At 48.5% G+C, this 23,992-nt stretch overlaps 1 protein-coding gene across 2 annotated transcripts in view; it reads left to right on the forward strand.

The window, feature by feature from the left end:
• Positions 1-731: 731 nt before the first annotated feature.
• The window catches only part of LOC142575200 (DAZ-associated protein 2-like), a 69,404-nt gene continuing 46,143 nt past the window's right edge, over positions 732-23,992 (forward strand). Inside the window, exon 1 of one of the 2 annotated variants that reach the window (XM_075684343.1) lies at positions 732-1,179. In XM_075684343.1, the coding sequence (XP_075540458.1) occupies positions 1,132-1,179 (48 nt within the window). In that variant the 5' untranslated portion in view covers positions 732-1,131. Of the gene's footprint in view, positions 1,180-18,366; positions 18,487-23,992 lie in introns of those variants that run through there. The other variant, XM_075684337.1, reaches the window with a different exon arrangement.

Here is a 23,992-nt window from a genome sequence, read left to right on the forward strand (position 1 = left end):
TGAAACAGTCTGAAATATCTGAAAACCATTTCTTAGCCATATTTATGAAAGAAATTGTCAAACTATAAGAATCGTGATATGAGACAAAGGTTGTCAATTGCGTCACATCAGCTCAAGCATGGGGTCTATGGTTTCAAGAGGAAACTCTATGGTTCGAAGCGTTTATTTCATAATTAGGTTCTCTTTATCTGTCGCTACAGCTTTTCAGTAAGCCATTGCGGGAAAAGATTGGTACACGGAGCATAGAAAAAGAAAGACAGATATTTGGCTGGTCGAGCAGTCAATTTTCACTCTGCAAAATGCTTGAATATCCGTCAAAAAGAAACTGCCATGTTATAAACTTCTGGTACCGCACGGGCATGGCACGGGTGTAGGCGGTGTAAAGAATGGACTGTAACCATAAAGTAATATAAGGTAATATCAGCAATATGCCGTATGACGTAAAAGTTGAACCCAAGGTGCTGCTTTCGGCCTTGATATGAGCACTTACTCATTTTGCCTTTGCTACAAGCGGTGAAATGTGACGTATTCGAAAGGCAACCATCACGTAAAAAAAGTTGTACATATTTCGAAAAACATTTTTGCAACACGTCCTTAGAATTATTAGCTCACGTTTAGAAAAAGTACTCTCAGTTGGCAAACATTAAAACCGAAACTGAAACTGTCGAGCGCAAAGTGTTCGTTTTGCTGTAACCATAAGCTGGTTCCCTGGCGCCGGGCTTCTCGGCCATTTACCGCAGAAAGACGACGCAGAGGTTGGGCGGGATCTCACGTGGCCCCTCGCGATTGTGTCTTCATCTTTACGTGCGTTGTCGTCCCTTCTCGCGACGTCGCCAGGCGTCCTGCCGCCTCGCTAACGCGATCAGCAGCTCACGTGGTGACCGTGACGTCGTGCTGTCGCTGGAAGGCGCCGAGTGTTGTTTACCGACGGCGAGTCGCCGCGGCAGCTTTGCCTGAGCTATCAATCACCGCGCACACGGGCACTGCGACTTGGTTGAGCTGGGCTGCTGCGGCACACCAATCTTGGACCCGTCATTCCAACCCCGTGGCTGGAGCGACAAGCATCAACTGAATTTTGCAGGCATCCAGAATTCCGACGTGTCGTAGGGCCTTGATCGTCACGGTAGCATCATGAGCGGTTATTACCCTCCGCCGCACCAGAAGCAGGGCTATCCTCAGGTCAGTACCCTCCTTCGTTCACTGCGTAAGCTGCCCTCTTGTCAGGTACAATCGGCACGCATCTCAGCACAAATTCCTTTGACATTACGGGCTTGTATAATGCTTATTGCGATCGCTACGTTCTTTTCTGGCACGCTTGTCGCGTGAAAACGCGTCTGTCAAAGCTGTCGGCAAAAAGCACGAATCGTGAAACGTATGTATACGGCGTATAGAAAAAAAGAAAGAAAAAAGAACGTCATATTTTAATATCTTCACGCGGATATTAAAATGTACGTAGCTATGCCTTTGTCTCGCTTTACTGGCCCCATTGCTGCTTATTGTTTGGCCCCTCTGTGTGATATCAAGCCGTCAAATGCGTTGTCTCTGCAGTATATTTGAGCGCAGATAGGTCCACGAGTTGCGCGGGAAAAAAAAAAAAGTAAATAACTACGAATATGTTTTTCAGTGATTTCGCTGTAGGCGCATTTTAAACCGTGATCGTTCCGATTTCTGACGCGCTTTGTAATGCTTCAGTCACAAGGGGACTTACGATCGCGATTGAGCCTGACGGAAATTGAATTTCTCGATCACAAATTTGTCGATTGACTCCCTTTTGCAGCTTGCCAAAGGAGCCCAATCACGATCGAGAAACTCAATCCAAAGCGCCCCTGTGACACCGGCTTGTATATCAAACACAAATTTTAGGGAGTGGAATGCGAATGCCTGCTACATTACCATGGAGAATACCTTCAGCAAGCTCGGCAGGCCGACCTTCGTTGGCAGTTTGCACGGCTAGGTTGCTTCAAAAGAACAGACTGGTGGGCTAGTTGGTACTGCATAACTTGTAAAGCGCAAATGAACGACAGATGGAGACGAAGACACATGTGTCTTCGTCTCCATTTGTCAGCCATTTGCGCTTTACCTCAAGTTAGGTTATTTCATCTGTCGGGTGAACGTTATGTTTGTAGGCCCATATAGCCCAACATAGAGATTTTTTTTTTAACGCGCTGTTGGCGCTGAGAATATTGTAATGAATAAATAAATAAATATGGACGTTCACGGCTGCATGCTTCATTCAGATAAGCAGTTCTCTCTCGCTCTCTCACTCTCTTTTTCTTTTTGGCTCCAAGGCTCCGATATTCTTCAATGAAATTTCAAAACATAGAGTCAGCCATGCGCGAAATGCGCCTCGAGCACTGTTCCCTGGTGTCCTTCATATTTACGTGGCCACTGCTGTACCAGCTCATCTGCATTCCCATCTCGTCGCACAGTGGTATAAGGGTCGCTTATCAGCGGTGGGAAAGCGAACAGCTCACTGACAGTGTTTAAAGCTTTGTACGAAGGCATTGCAAGAATTTTGTGTAAAAAACACCTCTTGTCACACTTGCTTAAAAGGCAAGGTTGAACATTTTAGAGGCCACCGTGTCAAGTGTTGTCTTATATGCGGGGTGAAGGCGTTAAGCGGGTCTAACTGCATTGTTCGTTGCCCACCTGAGACGAGCTAAAAAATCGCAAACCAGCACAAGACCGGCTATATGAGCTGGAAATCTGAGAGTAAACCACTTCACCTGGTCAGATATTATCAGCTGGAATGACAAACTTTTTATTGAACTCTGTTGAAAAAGAAACGCAGCTAGCTTATTCAGAGCTCTTAAGCTGCTGCTGACTCATAGCTGTCGTTCCTTTCTTCGAGTCTTGAAATGTTTCCCTTGTATTTTGAATGGTTATCTGAAACCGTACACTCATGTGGAATTGGAAAGCAGTTGTTTAAAAAGCCCGTCTTTGTCTGCCCAAAAGGAAAGGTGCATTCGGATCGCATGCTGAATTCGAAGTTCGGCTCACTTGACAAAATAAGGATGCGTTTCCATGGTGTGTGTGTGTGTGTGTGTGTGTGTGTGTGTGTTTTGCAACAACCCTGCTGAATGTTTTTCTCTTTCTTGGGGGGGGGGGGGGGGGGGCGGGGGGGAGCTGGATGGCCATGGCTGCTTTTTTTTTTTTTTTTTTTTAAATCTCGTTCCTTCGCAGCTCCTGCGCTTTGGGGTTTTCTTAACCTGCCTTCGTGGATCCAGCGGAAGCACAGGCGCTTGTGCTTAGATACATTTAGGTGCGGGTTAAATAACCCCGGATGGTCAGGATTAATCCGAAGTCGTCTACTACGAATCGTCTCCGCTGCTGGTTTGGGACGTAAAACCCGTGCATGATAAGCTCTCTCTCTCTTCCTCTCCATATCACGCTTACCCGTATGAATTTCTTTTAATCCCGCTACTAAATTACGCAGGTGTGTTTAATTATGGCATATGTAGCATGGTGTAGTTGCAGCCACAACTGACGATGCGCCACCAGTGCAGCCGAAAAAAATTTTTTTTTTTTTTTTAATAAATGCGCCATTATAGCTGCCGGAGTAAAACACGGGAGCTGTGTAGGGGTTATCAGTTCAGTGGAGCGCCGACATATGGGGGGCCGAAGAGTCGGAGAAAAGCGCGATAAGGTCCATATTGCTCTCGGGGGCTGATATGGGCTTCAGCTGAAAAGGGGTCGTGACAGCCGGCATATCAGTACCGTGCAAGGACGAGCCGATATAGGAACCGGTATAGGTTGGCTTCGTATCAGAGCTCTGCTTGCATTTCTCGCCTATATGCATGAGGCGATGTTTCATTATAGTCGAGTGGCGATAAGTAATAGCCGACCTTTCTCATCTGTAGAGCTGCTGATGTGTTGTTCGCAGCCACCCACGGTCGTGCTATATATCACTGCTCGTAAACTTGCGCGCACTGTCTGAACGTCTACCGCGAGGACCCCGAGTACGAAAACGCCCGTGTGCTTAGATTCAGGTACACGTTGAAGAACCCCAGGTGGTCGAAATTTCCGGAGTCCTCCACTACGGCGTGCCTCATAATCAGAAAGTGGTTTTGGCACGTAAAACCGCATAATTGAATTTTTTTTTTAGGACCCCGAGAAAAAAAAAAGAAAACGTTTTTCTCGACGCATGATTTCGCTGGCCATGCATGCCCAGTGGCTCGGATCAAGTGGCTGAGCGTGTACGTTGTGTGTGCGCAACGAATGCGCTGCGTATTCTGCCTGCAGGCTTCACGTGTATACATGCGAACCGCGAGCAATGTCTTCATTACGTCTCTCTTGGTATCCAGAGTCCGTACTCGCAAGACTTCTCTTGGGTATGATGAGCGTGAATACGGGCCCTGATTCGCTGAGCATTCGTAGACATATGTGTTTGCTCTCAATAACGATAGATTCAGTGAGTAAAGGGGAAGACGAGGCTTCGCTGATTGTTCAGCAAGTATTGGGTGTCACACCACCGTGTCATAACCTGGCTGGATTTACGAAAACTTTAGGAATATTTCGTGTAGTATCACTGTAATAGATGACAGCGCTCGTGAACCGAGAAAAAAAAAATGCTATCCTCTGGGGCGGCAGGCTGAAAAGCAAACAAGCCTATTCGAAGAACACAGGACATTTTGCCGGGGCGAAGAAACATTAATAATAATAAAGGTCGCGTGGTTTTTTGTCACGGCAAAACTGTCGCCTGACGTCTTGATACGACAAAATAAGGCTATCTGTAGGCAGTTTTTTGGTCGCTACAAAAGGACATCAGATCCTCCCGACAATGTTCTTGTCGTATTTTTGGGCATTTTCTATCGTTTCTTTTTTTTTCTTTTTGTCTTTTCAAGCGGGAACTAACGAGTAAACAGATGTAACACCAGGGCGGGGATCGACGAAGTCATTAGTTGCGCTAAGACGTTTTGCAAGAACGTACATCAGCCGATCGCGGAAGCGAGCCATCCAAATGAAAGAACACTTTTACGCGAAATGAAAAAAAAAAAAAGTGTCAAGATGTTCTATCTCGTTCGACTATCACGAGAGGTTGGCGTGTACGTACAACCGCTCTTGCACGCAACGATAGCTCTTTCTTGACATCCGTTTACTGCATTTATTGGCATCCTCCACGGAGTCTATAAAGTTGACATCGATTGACGTAAACGTTGCTCGAGTGACAGGTAACAGCGGCGCCAGGAGTCGCATGTTGATGTTATACAGCATGTATAACACGAGGCGCCGAAATCAAGCGTGTATGTTTTCCTTCGCAACTTTTCCTAGGAGCGACACTACTTTCAGACCCTTACTAGAAATAGCTGACACAACCAAGCTTGCGCCCGTCGGTTGAACAAAATGTAAAAAAAAAAAAAGTGGGCTGTGTTATAGTTACCGTGTTTATAGCGTAATTTATACTTTAATAAGCATGACCGTTGGCGTACAGGTTGGAACCTGCGCATAAATCCCTTGAGTCTGGACACACCGCAATTGCTCTTGTCAATCCATGCTGATTGCCTATTTTTGTTCTGTGTTGAGACGCCGTTGACTTTTTTTTCCCACTTCGCCATTCTTTGTGTTCTTCATTCATTTAGGCAACATCATTTATTTTAATTTATTTGTCGCGGAAATATAAGAAGCAGTAACGAATCTGCTCCATCTTCCCCGATGCGAGGACCTGCATATATGCATCAAAGTCGTACTGTTATAAACAGACCGGTGGCGGCTTCCTTGGAAACGACAGTATCTTTTGCTTTGGTTCATTGCCTCCGAGATCGCGCGCGCAATCTCGGAGGCCATGGTTATTCGTCGCTACTGCAGCCCAGACGTCGTTCGAAACCTCGGGAGCCACGCCGCAGGAACCCGAGGTGATCGTTAATTGAAGGGGACAATTAGGAATGCCGCAGAAACGAGGAAGTCAGTACGGACGGTGCCGCTACGTGGTGCTGAAACGTATATTGTCCCTGCGCTTCCTCCGGCCTTCGGACATATATAGATATCGACCTTTCTAAATGGCCCTAAAGTGCTTCGTTGCTTTCCGGATGAAAGCAGCTGCCGCGAGGCGCAGCTGTTGCCGCGTGTGACACACTGTCGTGATTTGCTTCGCTCATTCGAAAAGGCAAAACGGAAGGAGAGCACTTGTTCGTTCGCATTCGGTTCCGTTCGTGCCGGTCGCCGGAACGACGTTGGAGTCGTTTGATTCTGTGTACTCATTTATATTGTGGTCGTTTGTTTACTGACTCTTTATTCGTGGTTATTCAGTCGCTATAGAGAGAGATGCGTGGTTGAGGGAACAAACGTGTAAGAGAAGCACTTGAAAGTATGCAGAGTACCCCTATACTAAAGGAGCAGATGATGGCCACAGGCGACTAGCCGTGGCTTGCACGGGTGGGGCTCTGCGATGTAGGCTGCGGAGCTTGCAAACGGTGCCACACAACACCAGGGGCAGAATAGGCAAAGAAATACAACCACGAGGCGTCGCTATACACTCTCCAGCTTTGTGTCCTTCGTGTCCTGTGGCGCCGCTCGCAAACTATATATTTTATTTATTTATTTATTTATTTACAGCATACTGCAGGCCGTGTGGCCCAAGCAGGAGGGGCATGGTAACAAATAAAAGTACATGTATAAAAGGCAGAATTGCAAAAATATGAAATTCAAGAAATGAAACAATATATGACAAACCATGCAACCAAACAATGCGTTCTGATTGCGAAGGCTCGAAGGCGATTTCAGGCTAAGGTGCATGGTTCGTGGATTACCGATTGTTGAGCTTTACCGCGATGGCTGAGTGCGTATATACGGCACTCTGCTGTTGATCACAAGGTCGCGGGTTCGATTCGTGACCGCGGCGCGGCCGTTGTCTGATGGAGGTAGAATGCAAAAACGTCCGTGCCCCCCACCATGTCGTCCACCATAACCCACCGTGCAGCTTCGGGACGTTAGACCTCATAAATTAATATTCACGGGACGGCAACTTTGACTGTAAAGATGTAATCGTACATGGGCTCAAACATTATAGGGCCTGTTTTGTTCTCCTTCCGACAAAAAAAAATTGAACGTGTGGAAGTCATTGTCGTTGCAGTATTTGGTTTGCACCGACATAGGCGCTACGTGTCTTTAGCGAGTGCCGACACAGTAGTTTACGCACTCGCGCATACCGAAGAATTGCAAGAACTGACGTGTATACGCCGGACATGCGAGTCTCTACCACGTTGCCACCACGCCTTAGAAACCGTTGTGTTTCTGTCGATCGTGCGCAGACACAGCGTGAAAAGATCGCAGGGTGATTGACGCGGGTCGTCATGGTAGACCTGCACGTTGCTATACAACACGCTAAAAACACCGACGCGGTTTTACTTGGATCGCTTGCCCTACTCCAAGAATCGACCCGCTGTTTCTTTTTGTTGGTATACTATATTACATCGGCCATTCCTTGGCCGATGTAATAGCGTCTTGTAGATCGCCTGCCGTTAATTCTTTATTTAGAAGTTTGCGCATGTGTGAAATCGGAGCATCGAAGTCTATGAACCACCCAAGGAATGCCGAAAAAATCGATTTGTGTAACCACATCGATAGCGATCTTGTGAACTGACTGACCTGGCGTATGGTGTTCGAGGTGGAATGCAAGAATGCTAGTGCACTGACTTTTCCATGCGTGTGTTACAGGGATTACAAGCGCTACTATACTTGTATGCCATTCAGAGCTGCGATTTTGTAGCGATGCCTTTCGCTTGATTCTATGCCTTTCTTATCCAGCGTTCACCGCCGCCTGATCCCATTGATAACGCTGGTGGAGCGTCGCTCTGACCACTTATGTAGCGTGAAAAGGAATAGCATCAGAAAGGCATCGCTACAAATATTGTCACTCGTTCAACGCAAGAAAAAAAAGAAAGAAAAAGATTTCGATGTTTGGAGTAAAAGTGCAGCTGAAACGGGGAATTTTGAATTTCGTTCCTAGAAATCCACAAAAGTCAAATTACGTGACGTCAGGCATGACGCATTACGGGAGCGTTCTGCGATTGGGCCGCGAGATGTCACAGCTAATTGAGGCGACTCGTACACCAATGAAAATTAATATAGAAATTCGTATATGGCTTGTGCCTGCACCGTCCTGCGTGCTCGCTGCTGCGCAACAAAAGTTATTCTGGAGCAGCTGAATCTAGGTGACGTGGAGGGGGGGGGGGGGGGGGGGAGGGGGGAGGTATTTGGTAAGCGGGCATGTCCATTTTGGCTGCTGCTGAAGTGCTGATTGGCTGAGCCCCAGTACGAGCGAGAACGAGGCACGCCCCCCCCCCCCCCCCTCTGCCTCCGTCTGCCTCTTTCTCGCTGCTCCAGCCTATCAGCGGCGTCCGAAATGGGCAGTCTACTAAGTAGACACTTGCAGAATAGCCCCCCCCCCCTCCCCATATAGAACTCCCGTGCGTATTCCCCCGCCCAGTATTTCACCAGTTCTTGTGACGTGGTTTCGGCTTTTCCTTGTGGGCGGATTTGTGGCGCCATATATATCCTTCATGCTGTACACCACAATGAAGTTTCTCCAGGAGTGCTGTTCTGGAAATTGAGAAATTCCGTCGCGTGTTGTCAAGCTTATTGGTAATGGCTACATGTTGAGGCAGTCGGAGAGGCTGTAGCAGCCCCCTAGGCCATCGCAATCGGTGCTGACAAGATGGCGAATTCGACAAAATGGCGGAATTCGTCAGTGTCCAGAGATGATAGCGCCCCTGGCCTTACTATCGTGCCAGTTTACTTACGTTGTGGCCCCGACTCCAGAAAGGAAAGAAGCAGCGCCACATTTCGTCGTAAGTGGTCAGCGTGGTTTAGTATATAGCGATCCTGGACGATTCCCGGTGTAAATTTTCACGGCTGTGTGCTCTCAGCATCCAGTCAGAGGTCAGGACTCTCCAGCTATTTTTCTTCAAGGAACGTCTCGTCGCATAAATCGCTGCAGATCTGTCGTATTCGGTGGAGTCGCAGTAGCGCTTCGAATCGAGGTTCATTTGCGACTTTCCAAGGTTGACGTGGCGTGTCAAGCGTTGGCGGTGCCTTGCGCTAGACTTTTCCGCTGAGCACGCTCGCATCGTGGGCTAACCACTGTCTTCGCAGAAGCAGTTGTTTCGACACGTAATATACTGCAAGGGCACTCTTGTTAACGGGTGATGTCCCAGTGTACCTTGTGGAAGACGAAACTACGCCTCCGGCCTGCTACGGTAATTTGTACATTTAGTTTTTTTGCCTTTCAAAGCTTTGTGCATTCGTTGGGTTGGGGGACCAGCGCTGGAAAAAAAAAAAAAAGCTTTGTTCATGACGAACCAACTTACTCCAAGATAATTCTGCTGCGCTTATTGTTTGCGATGATGATGATGATGATGATGATGATGATGCTAAAGCTTTGTTTGGCCGAGTGACTAATTGCCCTATATATAGAGTAGAGGGTTTGTTGATTCAGGGAGTATTTCAGTAGAGTTACTGCACATGGCTCCCGCAGGAAGCTCCGGGAGCCATATGTAGCAACTCTACATTCCACCGGGCCAGCTATCGAGAAATGCACTTCACATCACGCTGAGAGTCCGACTTTGCCTATAGCGCTCTCAAGGTCGGCCTTCGCCCAGGGACCAATCCGCTCCTCAAAGCTGGCCACTTGTCCCCCGGTGCTACCGCCGGAGGGCGCAAACTGGAATGCATTTTTTACATATCCCCTGTGGCAGATAGTATAATTCTTGTCCTTCAGCTGGAATATTCGTAGAGACGGACATTACTTGCACGAGAAATTGAAACCCATATTCGAGTAATTAACCAAAATATACTAATTAACTTCATAATTGAATACTTTGCGGCACATATTTGCAACTTACGAATTGTACCCGGTGAGCTTGCAAGACACATGCACTTGAAACGAGTTTCCAGGATGGCACTAGTTTCGAGACAATATTTCAGAAAGTCTGGAACGAAATACATGGGCCTTCCAGTTGCGTTTGTGCTTCAATGCATAAAATGGCATTTTGTTAAAGAAGTAAGTGGAACAACAGTGCGTTATTACGGCACGTTTGATGGCGCGTATCTCCTAACTGACGTCATTCTGGAAATTCATTCCAAGCGGATGCGCCTTGAAGACTCGCCGGTTACGATTCGTGGATTGCAATATGTGCCGTAAGGTAATTATTTCAAAGGATGACTATTGAATATTTGTTAATTAGATGAATACGTGTTTCGGTTTGTCGTCCAAGTAACGTGCGTCTCTCTGAATACTCCAGCTCACGGACTATAATTACGTCATCTGCAACAGCATATTTTTAAAAATTCCATAAAACTTAAAAACGATCATCCTGTATATTTAGGATTTACGAGCCTCAGCCCACCCGCCTGCATATACCGGCATTGGGTCATTATATATATATATATATATATATATATATATATATATATATATATATAGAGAGAGAGAGAGAGAGAGAGAGAGACATTGGTAGTGGGTCGATAGGTGTACCTGATCTTAAGGTTATTTGCTCGCTTGTCGCAGCTCTGTCCCTGGCAAGAGCGCTATATCTCCTATACACTCTACAAATCTATAGGCTGAATCGATTTTTTTTTTCTTTTACAGTTTGCGCCTCCGGGTGGTCGAAGTTTGTCCGATATCTCTTTCACCTACAGCGTCGTTCTGTGTGCTTATATAGGGGCATTGTGGGCGCCTAAACATTCGTCGCTGCACTGGCAACGACATTGCGACACGCCCGCGCTCGACACTCAGGCGCGTAGCAGCATTTCGTACACACGAGTCAATTGACCTCGCGTGTGTGCGCTTTGCGACGCTATTTCGTTTCCGCTGCGAGATTGTTGTCGGTTCTTTTTTCGGATATATATATATATATATATATATATATATATATATATATATATATATATATATATATATATATATATATATATATATAGTCGCCGTCGGCTATTATGTGGGCCCCGGGTTTTCCCTGCTGCCATTGTCCCGCGATACGCGACCGGGGTGTACACCCCCTTCTTCTTGGCTAAACAGCGGCCTTTCTTCCTCGCTGCGGCCTCATTGTCTTCGTTACCCTTGGTTACCAGCCCTCGTCGTCACCCCGCGGACGTGCCGTTGTGAAAGCTAGTGCGCGTACGAAACGCGTTGCCGCTCGTTTCGCCGACTGCCGGCGCAGTTCGCAACCGCGAGCCCATGATCGGGGGCTTTCGGGAAAGCGCGGCGTTGCAGTGCCTCCTTGCGGGGGACGTATTCTCGCACGAACGCCTATCGGCGATATCACTTTCAGTGCGCGGTTGGCTGGTTGAGGAGCACTGCGCACACATGCATGCCAAAGTGATCGTCCGAGAATACGCGCAAGTTGTGGCGTGGTTCTCGATCGGGCGAGCGCGCAACGCGGTGGTACTTAAATTATGGGGTTTAACGTGCCGAAACCACTTTCTGATTATGAGGCACGCCGTAGTGGAGGACTCCGGAAATTTGGGGATCTTTAACGTGCACCTAAATCTAAGCACACGGGTGTTTTCGCATTTCGCCCCCATCGAGATGCGGCCGCCGTGGCCGGGATTCGTTCCCGCGACCTCGTGCTCAGCAGCCCAACACCACAGCCACTGAGCAACCACGGCGGGTAACGCGCCGATACTTAACGCTGCGGTCAGGTGGAACACCCACCATTCGCGCCGTTGCGCGCGATTGACGAAATGTAAGCCCGCAAATCCATCGTGCGTCTCCGTCACGGCGCACGAGGGTGTGTGTCGTGGCGTGCACCCGCCGCCGTGGTTCCGCGGCTGTGTGGCCGCATCGTTGCTGAGCTCGAGGTTGCGGGTTCGATCTCGGCTGCGGCGGCGCCGTATGTCGATGGGGAGCGTAACGCAAACACGCTCGTCATTTACTTCGATTTACGTGCACGTTAAGGAGCCACAGGTATAGTCGAAATTAATCCGGAGTCCTCCAGTACGCACGGCGTGCCTCATAATCGGATCGTGGTTTTGGCACTTGAAACCGCAGATTGTTGTTGTTGTTAGCACTAACTGTGAGCGCTAGTATATGAAGTCACCTTAGGGGGCGCTACGTTACCTGCATGCTGTCCTCCTCGCCTCCACCATGCAGACATTCTAATTGGCTTAGTGGATGGCTGCTATGAGCGTCCCCTTCGAAACGGGTTGTGCGGCTTGCGCCACCAAGCCCTCTTTCTTATTTTGTGGAATGTCTTACCTTTATTATTTATTTATTTGGTGGCGCACTGCGTTTCTGCGCCACCTGACGTCGCTTTTGTTATCCATTGTTTATACTACACACACAGAGTTCAAAAGTAAAACGGACGCCGGCCAAAAACATGAAAAAGAAACGAAAACACGTTTTCGTTCACATACGGGGGGCTTATTCAAGATCATGTCCGTTTTACCTTTGATTATGATTTGATTTAGGCAATCCCGACCAGACGAGTTCTCATCGAGCTCTGGTTTGGCCATTGTAGATAAGCGTATGCTTCATACGCTCAGGACCGTGTCTGCAAAGTATACTACAGCGCTGCGCGTCCGCGAAAACAGCTTAAGTTTCAAACTAAACGCTGCGCGCGACCTTCTTCTCGAGGAAGCTGCGCTCCCAGCCAGAGAGCCAAGTCACTCGCACAAATGTCATGGCGTAAAACGCACTCCTGGCTACGCCACTCAGCATGAAATGCGACTTCGGTAAATCCTCCAATGCGGAACGCGCAACGAAAGCCGCCACCCGAAATGCGTCGCGCAGCAACAAAGGAAGAGAGAGAGAGAGAGAGAGAGTCAACTTTTACTGACCCCAGTAATCGCGGGGAGGGCGCATGCCTCCCTCCGCCTATAGCAGAAGGCCGATATCCTCTGGGTCTCAGCGGCTGCCTCGGCCAACTGGACGGCCCAGAGCTGGTCTCGTTGGTCTGAGCTGAGCGGGAGGGTCTCCCACTGGTACCGGTCTTGAATTTTGCGGCCCTCGAAAGGAGCTGCCTTGGAGCATGTCCATAGGGTATGTGGCCGACGCACCCTGCCGTTATGTAGTTCGTATTGATCGTGATATTGCCCTGGGTAGAAGCTGCTATAGGCCGCCGGGTTCGGGCGCGTGTTTGTAGGAGGCGCCCGGCCACCCCCTTTTTTTGTTATCTCGGGATGAGCTGCTGGGTACCGGGCCCTTCCCAGCCGATAGTGATTGGTGATTTTTCTGCGATATCAATTATATGAGCACTACAGGCGCATTTATGTCGTCGGCGTCGCCGTGATGTTCCGTAAAGTCTTAAGGGCGATAAAATCGTCGCCGCGCGCCGTATGCTGTATGTGCGAGGGAAAGCGTGCGAGGGTTAGCCGACGATGGCGGCTCAACGTTGCGCGCGCAAGGGTGGCAAGCGGGGAGGAAGCGCGCAGTCTTGTGTCGTGCGCAAGGCACCGGGGGGCGGCGAGGAAGGGGCGGCGGGTAAAAGGGCGTGGGGAGAGGCCCTTCGGGGATATGCAGGAATCTTGGAAAAAAATATTTGGTAACAGATAGCATGATGCCGCCGTAGTAACCAGATTCATATATCTGCCACAGGCGATTCTATAAGGACTGTGTATGTGTATAAGGACTGTGTATAGGTATAGGAACGCTGTGTAGAAAAAGGTTGTGTTAGTTTTGGAAACCCGAGTGGATTTTATCATGGTCTCTTAATCTCTGGCGTCGACTCTTTGGCGTTGCGCTGCTGAGTCCGAGGACGCGGCATCAAATCCCGGCAGTGGCGGCCGTATACTTCGATCGGCGCGGAATGCAAGAACGCCGCCCGTGTATTGGGTGCGCGTTAGAGTACCCCAGTTGGTCAAAATTAATCCGGAGTTATAGCGTGGCTCGGAATCGTATCGTCGTTTTTGGCACGTAAAACCCCATAATTTAATTTTTAACCAGGCGCCACTGCAAATTTTGGTTATAAACTGGAAATTGTAAAACGCCGCCTATAGGGAACGAACTAGATGCATGGTGTGTGATACAAGACCACAGAGTTGCAGCGGGAAGAGGTTCCGCGATGTATTTGCAGAGTTACCCGTAAACGCGCAGCGGGCACTGGACACAGTGAACGTGCCATACGTAGTGCCGCTTACGCAGGTTGTAGGCAACACCGGAGAGCTCATATACCACCTTATCAGCGTGGGCCATTGTACGCGCGAGGTATAAGGGTGCGCGTAAAATGCTGCGATGTTTTTTTTTTTCGCTAGCACGTCACTGAGGACGAGATAAGCGAGGCCAGTTGATGTATAACTAACCGACCGCATGGCGCGCGCGCACGCACACACACACACACACACACACACACACACACACACACACACACACACACACACACACACACACACACACACACACACACACACACACACACACACACACACACACACACACAAAGAAAAAAAAACAAAAGTGTCGCAGTTCAACACGCGTGCCCGCGATGTGGGCGAGGTTATCTGAGCTCTCGCGCTTCGTGTTTTTCTTTTCTTTTTTTTTTCCCCGCGTGCCTGATATGTGAGCCATACGAGCCAGGCAGCTCGTAGAAACAGCTGCTGGCCAATCGCCGTAACGAACTTAGTAATAGCGAAGGCGGCGGCCAGTGACGTGCCACATAAAATAAATGAAGACAGAAAGAAAAAAGGGCTACAGAAACTTTGATTTCGGAACTTCTGGCATGTTTTCATAATCTTCCGCCACTAATGTAGTGCCATTCCTTTAGCTGGAAGGCTCCCGATTCCTTACGCGAAATATACATATCTTTCCTTGATTTTTTCTTTTTTTTATATAGGGAACTAAAAAAGAAAAGTCACTGGAGTCCGCATTGCGATGGGTGTTCAAGCTCTTCGAAAGCACTCTCTCGAATGGCAACCTGGGCCGCACGAAATTTGTGAACCTGTGTCGTGCAGTCCTTGTCGTTTTTTCACGCTGTCCGCTCGCAGTTATTGAAGAAAGCACCCAGGCTGCTCACACCGATTGTAATTCGCCCGTGATACTTGCTCTCCGTAGTGACAAGAAACAAATTGTAAAATCGGCCATCGCTTGCTCTCACCTCACGCCGACGACAAAAAAGAAAGAAAAAGCAGTTTTGTCGTTTTTGAGATGGGTGTTTGATTCGACTCTGCTAGGCCTAGAGCTGTGTGGCCTAGACGGACACCGTCAACCCGAAAAAATGTGCCGATTTCTATCTAACAGATGGCGCCACATGACTGTACAGCGTTGCCAAATGCCGTTTTAAGCCTGAAATGCATGGAGCGATATTTCACGACGAACTCCCGCGCGGAAAAACACTCTGCACGACGCACGCAGAGTGTTCGCCGCATCAGTGTGAACAGAAAGAGTACAAAAAACATTTTGCTTGCACCATTCCAAGGTGAGGCCGCACTTACTCAAAAACAGATAGTAGGCACCATACAATGCGCGTATTTAGGCGGCAATGATTAATTTCTGCTCGTCAGTTTGTGTCGCCCTACAAGTTGTCCGCCATTGCAAGCAGACGAACCGCATGCCGAAGCATGACATTGGGAGCAATTCACTGCGCGGATTGGCTCATGTTCCCCGCGCGTTGGACACGTCGTCGTTCGCCCGTCTATAGAATATCTGGCTCGGGGTGCTATTCATAGACATCTTCCAGTTCCGCCATATTGTAGAATTCGCCACCTTGTCAGCTCTGATTGGCACAGGGGGCGGCTACGCGTTCTCTCTGACCGACTAAAAAAATGACAACCATTCCACTCTGTGAAGATGGAATGGCGGCAAAAGCTGACGACAGTCAAAGCTCTCAAACGAAAAGCAAAGTGCTTTCGCTGCCATTCCATCTTCACAGAGAGGAATGGTTGCCCGGGCTCGCCGTTGTCGTTTTCGTTCAGCATCGCGGGAACGTTATCCGTCTGTGGTCGTTTCGCGCCGGCGCCGTTTACATTCTCGATGCTGTTCCCTCCGGCACTCGCATGTTGTTCTTCGGATGTACGAACTATACGTGTCCGCCCCATAGATAACGCAGCTGTTTTTAGCGCCGGTACCTCTCCTGCTTATATACTGCGATAACCTTGACGTCACGCTATTGTTCACTGCGAGCGTTCTAATAGCCGCCGCGGTTGCTCAGTGGCTATGGTGTTGGGCTGCTGAGCACGAGGTCGCGGGATCGAATCCCGGCCACGGCGGCCGCATTCCGATGGGGCCGAAATGCGAAAACACCCGTGGTACTTAGATTTCGGTGCTTTCTGTAGTTGTCTCTTATGCTGCGGCTGTGCGGCTCTTATACCGGTGAGAAGATATCCCTCCAAATTTCATGTGTGCTTTAAAAAAAGCGCTCTTGGCGTAGAGCTTTAAACTTCCCAGCACTGATACGAAGTTAGCAAGCAAAATCAACGAACCTACTCACTGAAAAGCCAGTTACCGACCGTTCCGGCCCGACACTCGGCTTCTTTTAGGAGGAAATTGTCCTGGGGATGGGAGCCCGCGCCTTGCCAGTCATTTCGAATCCTGTGGGTGCAACAAAACCCTGAAAAAAAAAGGGGGTCTGGGTCGCTCCCCATTGCGGCAATTACGTAATTACGTGTGAAGTATTCGCCACCGTTGCGGTGAAATGGATGTCTCTCCCCAACCCGAGGGGGGTGGGTCCCCACCCAATATGTGCATTGGGACGCCACATGGGAAATAAAAGTCCCTTTATGAAGCCGAACTAGCGACCTAATGGGAAATGGCGGCCATGTTCAGACCCCCACGGGTCACGTTTGCGCTCACGAGTGTTTCTAGGGGCTTTCAAGGCGCAGGCTTTTACTGCCCAAGCATGTCCCCCGAAGAAAGCCAAGTGCCAGGCCGGGGGTCGCTTGTGGCCATTTCGGCGAACCGGTGAGTGAGCGGCAGCAGCGAGAAACCGCGATTTCCTGCAGTCGAGGCGGGCAGTTTACCGCGAGGCCACGACTGCCGCTTTTGCCCTTCTTTCCTTTCTTTCTACCTTTTTTTTTATGAAGGCGTTACAAATCAAATCCGAACTGCCCCGCTTTCGGCACTGGGGTAGCTCAGTGGCTACATGGGGTTGCGCTGCTGAGCACGAAGTCGCGGGTTCGACTCCGGCCACGGCCACCGCATTCCAGTCGAGGTGGAATGTAAGAATGTCCGTGTACCGTGCTTTGGTTGCACGTTATAGAACCCCAGGTGGTTAAAATAAGCCGGAGCTTCCCCTCATTGCGGCTTCACTCGTAACACGCTGTGCAGTTTCGGGACGTTAAATCCCCGCAATTTAATGTTTTCTTTATTTTTAACCGCGCCACTCTTTGCAACCCCCCCCCCCCCCCCCCCCCGAAGCTGATGTGTTTGAGCGCAGGATCACATTTCTTTTTCGCAGATGGTCAGCCATGCATTATACTCGCAGTTTCACAGCCTTGTGTGTTTCGTTCGTAGCCGGTTGCGCAGTGCGACGTCAATGACACGCCTTTTTTTTTTTAGTAAAGGGTATCATGTATTCAGGGATCGATTACGGCGTAAGAGAACGTTGTACGAGGAGAAGGTGGTTCCCTATTCTCTAGTGTTCCCTCACCAGAAGGTGCCCGCGATAGGCGCGCTGCACGAACAATTTGTACATGCTCGCGCGATCACCTTCAAGAGGTCGGCAACTGTACCGGTTAAAAGTCAGCCGAGTCACATTTCTTTATCAGCTGTAGCGCGACCGTCCACCGCTTGTTTCCCTGTTTTGGTTGCATGTAATGAACGTTTCCTAATTATTGTTTACATTGCTCACACGTCCGCACTCTTTTAATTAACTGCTTGCTCTCTTTGTATAAATGATTATGTAGCGTAATCATAGGAGGTCACGCTGTTATGTTTTTTTCTAAACGCTGGGTCTTCCTGCTGTAACATTTGTTTGACATGTGACTCCAACATGGTCTTTGAGGTAAACTTGCAAGTAAGCTTCGTCTTGCCAGACAGAAAGTACTGCGACGTTCAAACGCGTTATTTATTTATCTTTTTTTCGTGCGGTAATAGGGCGCGGCTAAAACTATTTCTAGGTCTCCTGTATGTACATCCTGCGACAGCTCTTCGCGCACTGCATGCTGCTGTGACCAAATAGCACGGTACGTGTAAGCACGCATTCTACTGCGTCGGGACTATTTGTAACGCAGCGCGACCTTCTAGTGCGATCCGCTCCTTGCAAGGCGGGCACGGACGACTCCACGTTGGGGTGGAAAGTGCGTATATAGCACGATCGTTTGTCCCGAGGGAGCCGGCCAAACGACGTTCGGAGACGTGTCTAACGCCGTAGGTGAATACACATATCCATTCTGTTAGCGGTCACCCGCTTGACTACAGGCGCTGCGCCGTGTGGCCTTCTCGTCGCTCGCAGTGAAGAGAGAAGGGTCGACAACCGCCGTCCCGCTTCGGAGCTGCCCGTGTCTCCCGAGAACATGTCCGTGCCGGGCCAGTGCTGCATCGAGTACTGCCTTCCGCACTGGTGCCTGCGGAAGCTGCAGGGCCGGCGCTCCCGCTCCGCGGTGTCCTACCGCCTGCACGTAAGCGCCGTGCCCGCGCTGTCGTCGAGGGCGCCTCCGAGCGCGCATTCTTTAACGTTCCTCTTCTGCGTGGCGTCCTCCCGCGGTCAGCTAACCATATTGTGTGCTGTACTCCGCATAGTACTTCGAGTTGCGATGTTTTCACGCTCGCTTCTGTATTGCGGCTTCATTGATTGGGAATGCGAGGAATGCGACGAGAGGAGGGAATCTCGCGCGTACGCTTTATCGCCTCGATCGCACTGTCACGGCGCGACTTTGATGAAGAGACGCAATCGCTTGACGTTCGGGGCGACAGTATTTTGACGCCACGGCTACTGCGATAAAAGACTGAACTGCACAGTGCGGTCTGACATCGAAGGTTGTCTTTTCTCGCGGTTACCGGGTGTCTTCAGAAACTGCTGCCAATGAACTGTGGCAAACTAGACAGCAGACGACGCTTGGCCGTGATCAGCCACATCACCGCCGCTGGAGATGCTTGAAGGCGTCTACGCGCGAGACCACCGGCCGCCTTTATATACACGCCATCGCGCATATGTCGCCGCCACATCGTTGTCAGTCTGCTTGTTACTACGCGCGTGCAATATACTTTCTGTACTGCGACGAGAGTTGCGAGCCGCTTTGGGTCGACCTCTCCGTGCGTTGTGTGTGGCTAACGTTACCTCTGGAACGACTGTCTCACTGTCTGGCTCGTGCTAAATACGCCGTTGTCATAGGTCTTGCAGGAACGGCTGTAAAGGAACTAGTAAGCCACACACAGGGCCCGATTGCTATAGCGCAGCGGTGGAGAAACATGCAGCTTCTTTAAAAAAATTAATAAGAAGGCGATGGAGAGAAGGTGTAGGTTAAACAAGATTTGCAAAAGATTGGACGAAATCGCACATTATTATGAGCATCGGAAGAAATCGCAAGAAATTGAGTGAACTTGAACAGATTTCCACACGCTTACGTAGAGGGAACTTCATCTTTCCTTGCTGTCGCAGTAAACGAATCTAAAAAAAGGCCAAGCGGTATCTTTGGAATCAGCTTCACCATTTTTCTCTCTTCAGTGCAACCCGCGATACGGTTGGCGTTTTTCATTGGTTGGATGAATTTCCATTGCTGGCGGCTCCGATATGTTTCAATGCTACGTCTATGTCGTTGGCACGAAAGGTTTGCGGGGGCGCAGGCTGCGACCAGAAGCTGAATTACCCCACCACTTTGTGCTTGCAGGCAGTACGTGTATAAGCAGTGACACGATAGTTGAAGGCTGCAAAGATTAACAGGAGGCTGCGTAATATGTAGCCTTTTTGTGTACATCCAAAACTTCCGGAAACTTCTGGCGTCGGTAGTACGTTTTTGTCTGAAATGGAAAAATTGGTACCTACCTTATTTGTAGCACGAAGCCACAGGGGAAACCCATACCGGTTTCTCCGAAAGAAAGCCTCGCAATTGAAGAAAATTTTGTCCTGGTCCGGGACTCGAACCCGGAACCAACGCCCATCCGGGGCGGTCGCTCTACCATCTGAGCTAACGAGGTGGCTACACGATCACAGAGCGAGGGCGAATTAATCAACAACTCGAGGCACTGGGACACTGAATATGGAAAATCAGCTATGCGGCAGCACGCAAAGTGGAGGAAAGTACATGAAAGGGAAACATTGGGTTGCATCCACCCGATCTGTAGGCTTCCGCTGAACTGATTTGCCGTATTCAATGTCCCAGTTCCTCGAATTGTCGATTAATTAGGCCTCGCTTTGCGATCGGCTCAGATGGTAGAGCGATTGCCCCGGGAAGGTGTTGGTCCCGGGTTCGAGTCCCAGACCAGGACGAATTTTTCTTCAACTGCGAGGCTTTCTTTCGGGGGTTTCCCCTGTAGCTTCGTGCTACAATTCGGATGGATGCCAATTTTTCCCTTTCATGTACTTCCCCCAACTTGCGGGCTTCCGCAGAACTGATTTGCCACGTTTTTGTCTGTTGAGTTACGCATAAGCGCAAGCACAGGACGATCAGATTTGGCTAGCAAATAGGTCGTCGACCTCACATATACGAAGAAGCGCACACGCTATACGTAGCTGTATCAACATTGTAACCTTTATTTTATGTACTTGGCGCACTGTAGTGATATGTGACTGTTGCAAATTAAAATAAGTAATATATGCAGAATGGGGAATTGGTATGTCAAATGACATTTTTTTTTCTCTTTTTTCTTTGTGACCGATTGCCAAGCGAAGCTTGGTAGCATTCGAACACAAAAGAAAAATACAGTCGACTCCCGTTATTTTGGCATTGGTTAACTGAAATTTTTTTTTAATTCGAAAGCAATGGAATGTCCTCGCAAGAAACCGTATACATTTCAATGGCAGAAAAAAATCGTTTAGTTTGAATTCGAAACCATGCGTCTTCGCTTAGTTCGACCTCCGCCGACTGGATGATAATGTGCCTCGAAAGCGACAATTGGCCTCCACGTAAAGGTGCTCATAGCAGTGCACACGCTAGCACGCGTGTGGGAGTTTGTGCTGCCCGCGGCGATTGCCAGCAGTTTGAAGAAATGTGGCTTTGTTGTCTAAACAGATGTCGCGTCCCGCATGCGCCACCGAGTGCGGCTTACGTTGATGCTGGGCTCAACGCTGCAGAACGTTTCTTCGCGCTCCAAAGCTGAGGCAGCGTTTAAACATGTCGCTGCGTGCTGGTTCAGTCGCGCTTCAAGAGGAAGAAACAAAAATGCATTTCTGACTTCTTGAAAGAATAATATATACATTTGAATCGCTTCATTTTGCGGCCGTTTGTTAATTCGACTTTTCGGATGATCCGACCACATTTTGCGGTACCGCAAGGGTCGAATTAACGGGAGTCGACTGGGCGTCAAAGGCATCTAGATACGAAGGCCGACCCAAGTCTTTGTTTGGAAAACGCGTGATTGGCTGAACGTGAATACGAAGATGAAATGCGATGATTATACTACGTAAAGAAGAGTTTTTAAAAAGTTAGATCCGTTGGTTCGGTGTGTTCAATAAAAATACGCGTGTATAGCACCGGAAGTGGATTCAACTTGCGTATATTTACTGCAGGGCATGCAATAAGAAGACCGCGAATCCGATATAGTGTACAACAAATATCTTCCATTCGCCGCACGGTGTGCTAAAACCACGTGAATTAAAGCAATGTCCTTCAAGGGAAACTGAATGTATAGGAACAGGACACCTAATTTTGTTGGCTTAATGTTTACCTGAGTGCAACGGCAGCTCTTTTCGAGCCATGTGGGGTTAGTCTTTGCAGAACACACGGCACGAAAGCAATGAGAATTCTCATTACTTTCTTCATTTGTTGCATTCTCATTACGAATCGATGTTGTAGAAGCAGTACCTTGCTCCTAAAGGAGCAAAGCAGTGCTTCTGTAACCCTATGGTTTGGCATGTTGGTTGCTAGGAGAGAGAGGTAATAAATACCCTGCTCGAGAAGAATTGCCGACACCGTGCGTTGGAGTGGCCTTCGCATCCCCTTCAACCATGGTGCGCACACACATACGTGTATATACAGTGTCTCTTCTTTTTTTTTTCTTTTGCTGCATCAAATTTTTAAGAAATTGCCTATGGCAGATAGCACAATTCTAACCCTTGATCTAAATTACTCAATGAGGCGGCCATTGCTTCTACTTAACTGAATAATTAACCTAAACACGCGAATTAACTTTTTAAGCAATTGTTTCACGGCACATATTTCAGTCTATGAATTATATAGCCGGTGAGAATTGGCAATGCGTATACACATGCCAGCATGACTTCTGGGGTTTCGAAACGAGAAAGCGTTTGATTCAGTCGAAACCTCAGCAGTCATGCAGGCATTACGGAATCAGGGTGTAGACGAGCCGTGTGTAAAAATACTGAAAGAGATCTATAGCGGTGCCACAGCCACCGTAGTCCTCCATAAAAAAAGCATCAAAATCCCAACAAAGAAGGGCGTCAGGCAGGGAGATACGATCTCTCCAATGCCATTCACAGCGTGTTTACAAGATGTATTCAGAGACCTGGATTGGGAAGAATTGGAGATAAGAGTTAATGGAGAATACCTTAATAACTTGCGATACACTGATGATATTGCCTTGCTTAGTAACTCAGGGGACCACTTGCAATGCATGATCACTGACCTGGAGAGGCAAAGCAGAAGGGTGGGTCTAAAAATTCATCTGCAGAAAACTAAAGCAATGTTTAGCAGTCTCGGAAGAAAACAGCAGTTTACGATATGTAGCGAGGAACTGGAAGTGGTAAGGGAATACATCTACTTAGGGCAGGTAGTGACCGCGGATCCGGATCATGAGACTGAAATAATCGGAAGAATAAAAATGGGCTGGGGGGCGTTTGGCAGGCATTCTCAGATCGTGAACAGCAGGTTGCCATTATCCCTCAAAAGAAAAGTGCCTAACAGCTGTGTCTTACCAGTACTCACCTACGGGGCAGAAACCTGGAGGCTTACGAAAAGGGTTCTACTTAAATTGAGGACGACGCAACGAGCTATGGAAAGAAGAATGATGGGTGTAACGTTAAGGGATAAGAAGAGAGCAGATTGGGTGAGGGAACAAATGCGAGTTAATGACCTCTTAGTTGAAATCCAGAAAAAGAAATGGGCGTGGGCAGGACATGTAATGAGGAGGGAAGATAGCCGATGGTCATTAAGGGTTACGGACTGGATTCCAAGAGAAGGGAAGCGTAGCAGGGGGCGGCAGAAAGTTAAGTGGGCGGATATTAAGTTTGCAGGGACAACGTGGCCACAATTAGCATATGACCGGGGTAGTTGGAGAAGTATGGGAGATGCCTTTGTCCTGCAGTGGGCGTAACCAGGCTGAAGAAGAAGAAGGAGAAGAGGAGGAGAAAGAAGAAGAAGAAGAAGAAGATACACTTGGAACGAATTCTCTGGGCTGCACCAGTTTCGAGATATTAATTTTGAATGTGTCCGACGAAATGCATTAGTGTTCCAATTATTTTTGTGCTTCGCTGCATAAAACAGTGGTTTCTTTTTTAAAAAAAGTAACTGTAGCGCCAGTGCATTTCGTCGGACATGTGATAATTATAATTAAATTGAATAATCAACGTGGCTGCACTTCAGTTCAGCGCACTGAGTATATTGCTATACACACGACCCCTTCGTTGAACTCGCTACTGCATGTTTTTAGTTGATGTTCTAACGCGCTGTGTTCCTATAGCGAAGGCGAAACAATTCTTTCCTTTCTAGTAATGCTTGCAGTGAATGATTAGTCTGTTCGTGTTATTTCAGCCCGCCAGTCAGCCCTCTTTACTAACAAAGAAGAAAAGAACGCGGCGTGGATGATTGTACAGTGAACTGATACTTAATGAATGTGTAATTGTGAATACTGATGAGAAAATGCCCACATATATGTAGCGTGGTCTCACTGCATCGACATCTTCCGAGTAGCCTGTAGCGGTTTTGACACGTTTTCCGGTGTTCCATCATAGATGCATAATTCCTGGCACAGGCGGTATGTGTGCCTTGCGCTTTCCTCGATTTGGCTGCA

Source organism: Dermacentor variabilis, chromosome 1, assembly GCF_050947875.1.
Source record: "Dermacentor variabilis isolate Ectoservices chromosome 1, ASM5094787v1, whole genome shotgun sequence".
In the NCBI taxonomy this organism is placed as follows: domain Eukaryota; kingdom Metazoa; phylum Arthropoda; class Arachnida; order Ixodida; family Ixodidae; genus Dermacentor; species Dermacentor variabilis.